This window comes from Gossypium hirsutum, chromosome D09, assembly GCF_007990345.1.
Source record: "Gossypium hirsutum isolate 1008001.06 chromosome D09, Gossypium_hirsutum_v2.1, whole genome shotgun sequence".
In the NCBI taxonomy this organism is placed as follows: Eukaryota; Viridiplantae; Streptophyta; class Magnoliopsida; order Malvales; family Malvaceae; genus Gossypium; species Gossypium hirsutum.
In genome coordinates this window covers 33880967-33892187 of record NC_053445.1, presented here as the reverse complement: position 1 = coordinate 33892187, position 11221 = coordinate 33880967, and the positions used below count along the sequence as shown (strand labels likewise).

Below are 11221 nucleotides of genomic sequence, written 5' to 3'. Positions count from 1 at the left end.
TATTTTCGAAGTTTTTGATTGACTAATCCTCTTAATAATATTATTTCTAAAATTTAAATTTACATCTCATTTTTAAAGTGTAACGTATTTTATCACATTACTCAACATTTATTAATAATTTTTTTATAATAATAAACACTTAAATTTTTTTTTAAAAAAACATATTTTTCGTAAAACTTTCAAAAACAATTTTATTTTTCAAACCAAACTTTTGAAGATCATCTACTTTAATACCAAATTATGATGGAAAGGGTTAAGAGCAAGCTGTATGTGTAGCCAATATGGATATATATTCATGATCTATATACAGAAAAAAGCTTACTATCTTGGTATATGGGAAATGACTGTCAATGCTGCCAATCCAGTTTGATTTCCGTACAAATCCACTTTCATCCATTTAAAGCCAAATACTGACGCCATGTTCAGGGGCTTACCATCTTCATGTATACAAAATACCATCAAATTCTAAAAAAGTTTCATAATTTTCTAAAATTTTCTTAAAAAATTATTTTTTTACAATTTTATATTTTGCAGGCTTATAATTTAATTTTTTATAATTTCCAAAAATATATAATGATTTTTTTTATAATTTTCTGAGTTTTAAAATTTCTGAGGTTTTTTTAATTTTTATGATTTTTAAGTGATTTTTTCCCATGTAGCAGTGTGGCATTAGTTGATTTAAATTTTTTAAAGGAAATTTGGGTTAGGGTAAAAAGGGTTATAGAATGAAAGTACAAATATTAAACTGATAAAAAACAGTATAAATACCAAAATAATAAGTAAGTCATAATGCAAGGACCAAAAGTGGTATTAAGCTAAAATAAAAAAGATGCAGAAGAAAGAGAAAAACCAAGACGTCAAAAGTTAAGAGGAAGAAAGGGCTAGGAACTTGCAGTTCTTATATAAGCTTACAAGTTGCGTTTAAACCCATCTATCTGACTATTTTTTATATCACGTAAAAATAGAAAATCTGCGATAATTGACATAATCTGCGTAAAAATAGGTCGGTTTGGTTAATTAATTAATCTTCATTATTATTTTTTATATGCACCACTTTCATCACACATTCAATGGATAACTCAAATTTGTACTAATTTTACTTTTCATCACACATTTAATTGACATAACCCAATCGCGTCCACACGAAACGACTTTGTCAACCTGAAATATTATTCATTTTTGGTCCAAAAATCTGATGAGTGTAATTATCGGTTTATTTGCATTAATTGAAAGTTCTCTATCTTTTTTCATGAAACACCTCTGAACATTAGAATCTGCGGACCGAAATCTAAACAACTTTCTTCTCTAATCTTCAATATTGACTGTCAGATCAACTTGGTATGTTCTTCTACTCGTCGATCCACCATACCGGTTGTCGAAATATTTTGTAACTTTTTGAAGTTGAGTGATCGAAAGATGCATATACTTTTTGAATTAGTTTATATGGGCAATTACAAATGATACACATTTAAATAACAATAATTAGAATTAATCCTTATAAAGCACAATAAGATTGACAATCGGAATAATATCTAGACCTATACCAAAATAAATTAGGGCAGAAGGCATATTTGAGAAGACTTAAATCGGAATAAAATGTAAATTAAAAATGAGCGAGACTCCAACATCTATCTTATATTATATTTAAGTACTTTTCAATATTTATACAAAATTTATAATTTAAACCTAAAATAATTAAACTTCAACCTACAACATTCCTTGACAAAAAGAAGAAGAAAAAACAAGATTTCAATTTATTATAAACATCTCAATGGATGTTGTCAAAATTATATAGAATTAAATCACGTGACAAAATTATATCGTTCTTCAGAATACAGCAGAAAAATAAATACATTATACGTAAAAAGAAAGAAACTTCCAGAAATAGTCAGACTTGACTGCCATTGTTTTTTCTCTCAACTTGTGGGAGGATTTAATTTCTGCATGTTTTTTTAATATTTTATAGCCTAAGATAAATAATTTTCATTAAATGACCCATATATATAATTTTCTCCTGAATTACTCCAAAAAAACACAATATTGGGTTTCAATTTATTTTTATTTTGTTTTAGATTCGGATCATGGGGATGGATGATGTCATTTTTGAATTTAGGTTAATCTGAGTCTGGGTCAAAATTAATAAATTTAATAAGAATACATGAATTATAAAAGGAATATGTATTCTGGGAAACAAATTACCGAGATCGAAAAGGGAAGAAAAAGAAATGGAATTGGAATTGGAAGATCCTAATTATCAAAATAACAAGAGCAAGAGTCTTGTTACAAAAGGCACAGCTCCATTTTTGTTGAAGACTTATGCTTTATTAGAAGAAGCTGAAGAAGGAGGAGGAGGAGAATACAAGAAAATAGTTTCATGGAATGATGAAGGAAACGGATTCATAGTTTGGTCGCCTACGGATTTCTCGGATTTAACTTTGCCCAGATATTTCAAGCACAACAACTTTTCTAGCTTCATTCGCCAACTTAATACATATGTGAGTTTAATTTTTTTCTGCAATTATTATTATTATTTTTGCATTAAAAGCTTCGTTTGATCTTTCAACAGCGTTGGGTTTCAGAAAATTAATGTTTATGGCTATTGTTGACTACCTATTTAAATGTGGTTTGATTTCAAACGAGTTCATATTTTGATAATATGGAAAACAAATTGCATTTTCAATACCAACCAATTGTCGATCGGATCGGATTTGGTTTGGGTTTATATTTGATATCATCAAGTTCTTTTTATTCGACATGAACCTCAAGTTTTGGTTAAGTCTATTCCTATTTGTAATTAGTTAATTCAATTTTATTTAAACATAATATTTTTTTAAGTAAACATGATTTGGCGTATCCAACCAACCCTAATCATTTGGTGACGAAATTACAATAATGTTTTTGGGTGACCAAAATGAATGTGCTTTAAAAATTGAGTGACCAAGTAGGTAGTTTTTTTTTATTTTTTAATCTTTTTAAGGGTAAACTCCAAAAATAGTCACTTTTGTTTGCCTCATATTACATTTTAATCACTTATGTTTGAAATGTTACGTTTTAGTCACTTACATTATCGTTTTGTTACAAAGTGGTCACTCTACCGTTAAGCTCCATTACCTCCCTAACAGTTAAATGCAGAGTGACCACTTCCTAACAAAACGATAACGTAAGTGACTAAAACATAACATTTCAAACATAAATGACTAAAATGTAATCTGAGGTAAACAAAAGTGGCTATTTTTATAGTTTACCATTTTTTTAATATATGTTATTGGGAATGAATCTACTTATACCAATGTAAAACTAATATAGGATTGATCATGTTACATTCATATAGATCGTGCAAGTTAAGTTTAGCACAAAATAATTCTTTTAACTATTTGTTTTATGTGAAAAAAAATTCAATTGTGAAATATATATTAATATAAACAAAATTTTAGATCGATATGATGAAGATATTAGATTGATTAGAAATTTTATATGCACGCAATCACAATTATATTTATAAATTCAATTGTTGGATTGTTAAAATACCAATGATAGGAAAAGTTATGAAATGATGTAAATTTTTTACACCGACGTTGGTGGATTTCTCTCTTATGTTATTTGTTTAATATTTAATAATCATATATGTTTAATATTTTTTAAATATAAACAACTTATTAACCTATCATATTTTAAATATTTGTATTAAAGTATTAATATTTTTTATTTAAAAATAGTAAAGAAGGGATTTATTTATAATTTATTTATAATTAATATTTTAACAAATAATCCAATAATTGAATTTATCACTATAATTGTATTTGCTGTGCATGTTAAATTTCAAATTGATCTAATGTCTCTATCATATCTATCTAAAATTTTTTCTATATATATTAATATATATTTAACAGTTGAAATTTTTTACATAAAATAAATAGTTAAAAAAATTTCTTTTCTTCAAATTTAACATACATGATCTACATGAATAGAACGTGAAATTTAATGCTTGAACTATTAAAATATCAATAAAAAATTATAAAATAATATAAAAAACTTGTTAATTTTACATTTATATAAGTGAATCCGTATTAAAAAAATTATACATTTAATTTTGAATAAATTACATCATATATTAAAAAAAAAAGTTAAGCTCAGTTTTGGACCTTAACTATTGTAGCCCTATGATCAATATTTTAAATGATTTTTTTTCCTTAAACTCATTTCTAGATCCTAATTTTTTTTTAGGTATAACGGTGGAAAACATCATCAAGTTTTTTTTTAAAGCAATTAAATCATAGTTTTTTTTTGCACTTTATGGGTATTTAAACTTTCAAAATGTATCAAAAAAGTTTTTTTACCGTTAACTTTAACATTTGACCGTTAAAGTTAATTGTCCCTAATTTTTTTACTGTTTTTACATTTTTTTTCTAATTTTTAATAAATTTTAAATTTTTTATATTTTTTACTAAATTTTAATAATTTTTATGATTTTTAATAGTTTTTATAATTTTTTTGCCACATGTCACTCCGAGGTTATGACACATGATGACTTTAACTAAAAAAAATTAGAGGCAATCAACTTTAACAGTTAACTTTAACAGTAAAATGGCTTTTTTAATATATTTTGAAAGTTCAAGTACCCTTTAAAGTGCAAAAAAAACAAAGGGGCTTAATTGTTTTTCTTTTTGAAAAAGTTTGAGGGGCTTTTTGATACACTTTAAAAGTTTAAGTACCAAATTGAGTGCAAAAAAAAAAGTAGGGACTTAATTGCTTTTTTTTTAAACAAATTTTGAGGGCTTTATATTTTTTATTCAAACCTTTCAAATATCAAGTGAGCCTTTGAGCTTGAGTGAGAAGTTTGCTTTTTGAATAGGTTTAACCATCGCTATAAGAATTAATTGAACTAAACTCAAAAGTTCATAAATGATTGCGGATATTGAAATTTTAACTTTCAACTAACTAAATATCACTTTTTAAATATGATTGTATGAATTAACTGAGTTAAAAGTTTCGAGAATTTTGAAACAGGGTTTTAAGAAAACATCATCAAAAAGATGGGAATTCAAGCATGAGAAATTCAAGAGAGGATATAAGCATATGTTAGTGGAGATAACAAGGAAGAAAACTGAGGCAACCACTGCATTTTTGAAGTCTAATTGTGGTGATGAAGATAATATGATGATGAAGAATGGGAATCAACAAACATTGATGGAAGAAAACGAGAATTTAAGGAAAGAAAAAGTGGAATTGGAGACCCAAATAGCTCAATTCAAAGCCCTAGAAATCAAGTTGTTGGATTGCATTGCTCAACATATGGGACCAAAATGATTTTCACAACCAAAGGAAGTTGCTTTAGCGTTAATGGTAGATGGGTGAATTTGGTGGTTCTTGTTCATCGGTGCTTGAGAAAAAAAATTGTTAAGGTTTTTTTTGTTGAGATCCCAATTATCAAGGTTTGTTGATGTAATTCTTTTTCTTCAATTTGTAAGTTGATATTGTATAAAAAAACAATTATTTAGGCCGAAAAGAAAAAAAAATTATTTGAATGGATTAGGTCATGGTTGGATGAAACGGATTTTACCCGTCCAACCCAACTCTGATCCAACGTTCATCTTGTTGAGAACTTATGGGTGGAAGCATGGTCAAAATGAGACCAATATTACAAATGACACAAATCAACGTAGTTGGACACCAGTTAGTAAGATTGATTGAAGAGTTGCAACCAATTGCAATCAATCTGCACTTTTCCTAAATCGGACTAGAACCCAATAGCTAGTTATTGAGGTTGGAGGCCATAGGATCCATATAAACCCCACTAGTAAATCTCTTACTTCCTTATGTAGAATCAAGTCTCATTAACAATCCACCAAGCTCCGCAACCTCGGCGCCCATGCGGGTAGCCTTTGCTCTAGCTTAATCTAGCCCCGGGCAAACACTACAATGTTGACATCACCACCTGCGCTGTACGATTGCAACTGAAAAGCATAATGGCTGACTCTGATACCAATTGATACAAACCTTTGGAGAACCATACCCAAAAAATTAACTATTAAGGTTGGAAAGCCTAAATCCATATAAACCCCGCAAGGAAATCTCTTACCTTGCAATTGGAACATAACAAGTTACTTTGAGAAACTTGTAAAATTTGTTTCAGTTTCCCAATAAACTCCTGATTTTCACTTTCGAACTCAGATTACATGATGAGTAGGCATTGTTTCAAACATGAACACAAGCACTCACTCGATGTACCAACTTACAACTTACTACTTTGAGATGCTTTAGTTGTCAATATATAAAGCATACAAGTCAAACATACATAATCATTAACTCTGAATTATGTTAAACACAAAATAATAAACCCATTATTCAAACAGGATAATAGTTTTGCGTTCATTTTTTTTACATTAGTTTAACACAAATGTATATATGATGACAATAAAGTACTTCCAAATACATATAGAGAGAGAGTTTACAACAATGCCAAAACTTGAAAATTTACTTTCACTCTTTAAATCTGAGTTTTTAAAACAATGGATATTAGTTCATAATTTAAAAAAGTTGAATGGTTTTTTGAGATACCAAATTGAAGCAATGCTAGTTTTTAGCAAAACTCAATCTTTTGGGGTTGATATTATCCAATTGAATCAATATTATCCCTGAAGTTTCTCCTTCACTCCAACTGATTGATTCCTTCTGCAATAGCTTCATCACCTGTAACGAATAATATGGTTAAACTATTCGATTTAAGCCGAGGGTTTAAATCGTCTCATTTAGGTGGTCTTACCAATCGTCTACAAGTGCCTTTTGAGGAGTCTTCTTTGTCGGTATTGATAATGACCTTTAGGTACTTGAAGGCTGATTGTAAAACACAACCGTGAGTAGAACAGTTTAGTTCGAGAGTAGAATCAAATCGGGAGAGCGGTGACTTACATGGGATGCCGGCTAGTGAAGATAAGTGACACTTCAAAAGCTGGATTGCCTCCCTTGTGCCATGATTGTGCAATTCGAGCAACATTTCGTCTTCTGTCTCGGTGTTCCTGAGAAATACAATTGGGAAAACGATAATAGAGAGTGAGAGCGAATGAAAGAACCAACAGGCTTCTTCTGCAAACATGGTCGAAGAACAAGAAGCTAACAGAGTTTCAAAAATCTTTTGATTGGATTCTTCATCAGCTTGGTGAGCCTTTTCTTGAAAAAATTGTCCCTGCCACACCAAAGTCCTTCACTGGTGTCATTTAACTTATATATTAACACCCAATTAGCCTAAAACTGAATACCTATCGGAACTCATATTTTTAAGTTTAAATTAAAAAACAAAGCTCCTGCAGCCAGATACGCTTTGCTAACAAAGTTGAACACCTGACACCAAAGCTTAGCATTGGGAAAACTTCCTTTCACTCGGTTTACTACTCTTTATCTACTTTATCCGTAAGTTCCCAGGAAAAATAGGTCAATTTAACTTGTATCTCATCCTTTTGGAAGCAAAGAGTATCTATGGAACACGCATATATGTTACCTGTTCGAGAAGTTTGTTTGCTTCATCTTGATCCCCCTTAGCAAAAGCATCAACAGCCTGACAAAGAACATAAATAAACGGCATCGGACATTTGAGAAAAGTGGCATTGTGCAAATACGAAGGACTGACATTTAAAAAACTCAAGACTTACAGCTTTATAGTATTCCTTCATTGTACCCCTATATTCCTTCACGGCTCTTCGAAGAACCTGGAAACTATCTTCTTCATCTTCATCTGCAAGTAAACATCGAAACAAGATATACTAGAATTCACTTAAAAAAAAGGAACCCAAAGTACTGCAAATTTACTTGGTTATGAAAGTTCAAAGTCAAATGGACAAGAAAATGTACCGTCTTTTTTATCTTCTTGTGAGCGAACTCTATCAACCTTTGGCTCAGCAGTAACATCAATTAGAGGCCTTTCCACGATTTCTCCTAATGCAATAGGCCTTCTTGCAGGCCTCTTTGATCTCCTAGGCAATTCCTCGGATCTCTCAGGAGCACCGAACAGAGCAGCCAAGACTTCCTTTTGGAGATCATTTCCGTCCTTCTGTTGTCTTTCTGCTACATCCGCATTCAAGACTATGTTCATGCTAGAGAGTAAACCATGGGAAGGTTCATCAGGTGTTGTAAAATGTGGAACAAACAATATGAACTCAACAAGAATTCATACGACGTACTTTTCTTGTGAAGGTCTACTGGTCCTTAGATGTATATCGTTAGTCTACAAAAACAGAAGAGAAAAAGAAAAAGATAAGCGTCATCACATTTATTTTAATCTCACAAAGAACAACAAAACCAGCTCGTAGCCGGTTTACACAATCACAAGACTAACCTTTTCACCGGACTCGCCAAGAGGTTTTTTCTCTTTGTCCAAACTCATGGCTGACGGTTTTTTCTCTTTGTCCAAACTCACGGCTGACCAGTCAAGAAGCTTCTTCATGCTCTTATAAGTCAAGAGAGAGAAAAGGAATATTCATCAGTTCTAACAAGTTCAAACGTACCATAGTAAATAGAGAAATGTCATTCACAACCGTTAAGAAACCTTCAGGATTATCATGTTCCGCAATGTAAACTGCCATTAAAAGGTCAATGAACAATAATAAAATAACAATAGAAACTTCATTTTCCCAAATAATGCACAATAAATTGCACTAACAAAGCTTAGCAAGTGCAGATCCGTTTAATACGAACTTAAGATTCTCTAAAACGAGGACATTGTCCATGGTTCCATACCTTTTGCATGTTGTATCCACAGCTATCTGCATATTTAAAAAAATAAAACTTGATTAGCAGTTAAACAAACGTAATATTGACTCAAAATTCAATTAACAATGATATATGATTTCGTATGAATTTGAAAGATGTTGGTTTACTGAGAACTTCTCGAATCATGTCCCTTTCCAATCGAAATCCCTCTCCTAGCATCTTGAAAAGAAAATCTTCCATAACCTTGTGCATACGGTCCTCGTTCTGACTACTGGGTTCGAGTTCTTCACCCCAAAACAAGGACATTGGCATCTCCTTTGAGTCCACTTTCATAGGTTTGGTTCCTGGATACGAGCCATTAGCCAAAGGGACAGATTTCATATACCCCTTTCCTAGCATGCTCGAAACAGTGCCTCCTGAAACCGGTCTCGCCTTTTGCTTCAGAGAACTTAAACCTCCATTTTCTTGACAAGAACGTTGAAAACTATTACAACGAGATGATTCCATAGGTTCATCCTTTTTCCTCTTGCCACTACATTCATCAGTAGCGGCTGAAACCGGTTGATCCACCGTAAAAACCTCACTTGCTTGTGAATTATTTTGTGAACTTTTAACATAACTTGATCCCGAAGTTTCATTGTTTTTCACCTCTTTGTTAGATTGATCGGTGGCAACTAAAGGAGGGATCCCCTGCATTTCACATAGAATTAAACCAGCCAAATCCGGATTCCGGCCGGCCTCACAGTAAGCAGAAGCGATGTCATTAAGAGAAAAAAGGGATCCGAAAGCATCAAGCAAACTGTTCAATGCCTCCTCCTCATTTTGCAATCCATTTAAGCTAGAAACCTCCATTTACTGGAAATAAGAAAGGATTCAATGTACAATTTAGGGTACAAATGACAAGATTTATATATTTAAACAAAGAATTTGTCATCCATGATCAGCATTAGAACATTATTGAAAAGAACATGGATTTGAAACAAACATGAATTACCGAAATCACCAGAAAAGTTAAATCAAAACATAGAAAAGAAATTATAAAAAAAAAGGAAACAAATAACCCTTTTCTTTAAGTTAATAGTTAGCCATTGATATAATGCCAAGTTCATCTTAATCGTAACCCAACACAACTTTGATTGTTCCACTGTACTTTTCTTTAGGACAATCATGCAAAATGCATGCAAGAAAGATTCCATCTTTGAAGCATAAATGAAGTAACTTTGTTTCTTTCATGGTAACATCTTAATGGCTACACTAAAAGGAAAAAGCATGAAATCATGGAATTAAATATTTCGTTAACAACTAATAAGAAATTGAAAGAAAAAAAAAACCCCTCATTTCAGATAAAAGAGAAAATATTTTAAAATTCAAATCAAAACCGCTATTTAACAACAAGATGAAAAAAAAAGAAAAGAAAAGAGAGAGTTTTAAAGAACTTACCACCAAAGGGTTTTTGGAGGAAGCTAATTGAAATTCTTGTGAATTATTTATAGAGAACTTAACAATTAAAAAGAAGAAGAAAAAGCAAGCAAAGGGGAAAGAGAATAAAAGGATTTTGGCGCTCTGAATAACTTGGCTCCACAGCTTGCTTTGATACTTCATTTGCAAATGTGGGTATTATATACTAAAATAGGTTTGTAATTTGGATTATTTGTTTTGATTTTTCAATCTTCCTTTCAACCCAATTCCTCCTTTAATAAGTTGTCGAAACTTTGCTCAGAAAGTTTCATTTTCATCGAAATTATTAGCACTCACTCCTTCCTTTGCAAGTTTTCAGAAAATGGAGGTTCTTTTAGCCACTAAGATCAGTTGATGTATAATTAATGCTTTTGGTCCCTCTATTATACAAAAAATTTATGCTAGTCCTTATACTTTAATGTGTGATGTGATAATTTGATACTCTAATTTTTATGAGTTACTTAAAATTACTGATTTTGTTATAACATTATAGTTTTTTCATAAATAATTTCTTATAAAGTTGTTTACAATAATGTAATACTGAGTTTATTTATTATAAAATTACTGATTATTTTTAACAAAATTGTTAAATTCTCTTGAGTTACTGAGTAGGGGTGTTCAAACTTCAGTTAAAAACGAATTAATCGACCAAATCGATCTAATTCGGTTAATCAGTCTGTGGCTAAACTATAATTAACTAAATTAACCGAACCTAATAATTATATTTTTCTTATGTCCAAATTGTTATAGAAGTGTTTATGTGAATTATTTTCTAATAATACCTTAAAGCATAAGTTTATTGAATTAAGTTGTTTGATATCATTAACATTTCGCCTGACAAAAGATATTTCCGATTAGTGTTTTATCGAAAATTGTGAATAGTTTAGACTAAAAAGAGTAAATGATATGAAATTAAAATATAAAGATAAAATTATAAACTTTTACATAATAGAGGGAGGAAACTTAAATTATACCATTTATTTCTATTTTAAAAAGACCACTGTCAAATATGGATAAATAATGTCGGAACAACTTTTTCTTTTTAGGAAGAGGCCACAAC

At 30.6% G+C, this 11221-nt stretch overlaps 2 protein-coding genes across 5 annotated transcripts; one reads left to right on the top strand and one right to left on the bottom strand.

The window, feature by feature from the left end:
- Window positions 1–2080: 2080 nt before the first annotated feature.
- On the top strand, window positions 2081–5860 carry LOC107891785 (heat stress transcription factor B-2a). Its single transcript, XM_016816691.2, has 2 exons — window positions 2081–2495; window positions 5008–5860. The coding sequence occupies exons 1-2, from the start codon at window positions 2226–2228 to the stop codon at window positions 5305–5307; spliced, it is 570 nt and encodes a 189-aa protein (XP_016672180.1). The 5' UTR covers window positions 2081–2225; the 3' UTR covers window positions 5308–5860.
- A 544-nt stretch (window positions 5861–6404) lies between these two features.
- On the bottom strand, window positions 6405–10519 carry LOC107891784 (putative nuclear RNA export factor SDE5). Of its 4 annotated transcripts, none has more exons than XM_016816688.2 (12): window positions 10144–10519; window positions 8871–9558; window positions 8731–8756; window positions 8330–8440; window positions 8175–8218; window positions 7846–8087; window positions 7647–7729; window positions 7496–7552; window positions 7116–7183; window positions 6910–7016; window positions 6764–6834; window positions 6405–6690 (listed from the first exon to the last, which is right to left on the bottom strand). In XM_016816688.2, exons 2-12 carry the CDS (start codon window positions 9553–9555, stop codon window positions 6574–6576), a joined length of 1611 nt encoding a protein of 536 aa, XP_016672177.1. In that variant the 5' UTR covers window positions 9556–9558; window positions 10144–10519; the 3' UTR covers window positions 6405–6573. The 4 variants fall into 4 exon arrangements, with proteins under 4 accessions (XP_016672177.1, XP_016672178.1, XP_040956330.1 ...); XM_016816689.2 differs by having other exon boundaries at window positions 10147–10465; XM_041100396.1 differs by lacking the exon at window positions 10144–10519 and having other exon boundaries at window positions 8871–9826.
- Between the last annotated feature and the right edge of the window lie 702 nt (window positions 10520–11221).

What these genes read in the sequence shown, in the direction of transcription:
- LOC107891785 (XM_016816691.2), top strand. Translation starts at nt 2,226, where the DNA reads ATGGAATTGGAATTGGAAGATCCTAATTATCAAAATAACAAGAGCAAG. An exon ending in TTCGCCAACTTAATACATAT is followed by an intron (nt 2,496 to 5,007) that starts GTGAGTTTAATT and finishes ATTTTGAAACAG; the next exon opens with GGTTTTAAGAAAACATCATC.
- LOC107891784 (XM_016816688.2), bottom strand. Translation starts at nt 9,555, where the DNA reads ATGGAGGTTTCTAGCTTAAATGGATTGCAAAATGAGGAGGAGGCATTG. An exon ending in TTCACTAGCCGGCATCCCAT is followed by an intron (nt 6,835 to 6,909) that starts GTAAGTCACCGC and finishes TTTTACAATCAG; the next exon opens with CCTTCAAGTACCTAAAGGTC. An exon ending in AAGGCACTTGTAGACGATTG is followed by an intron (nt 6,691 to 6,763) that starts GTAAGACCACCT and finishes TATTCGTTACAG; the next exon opens with GTGATGAAGCTATTGCAGAA.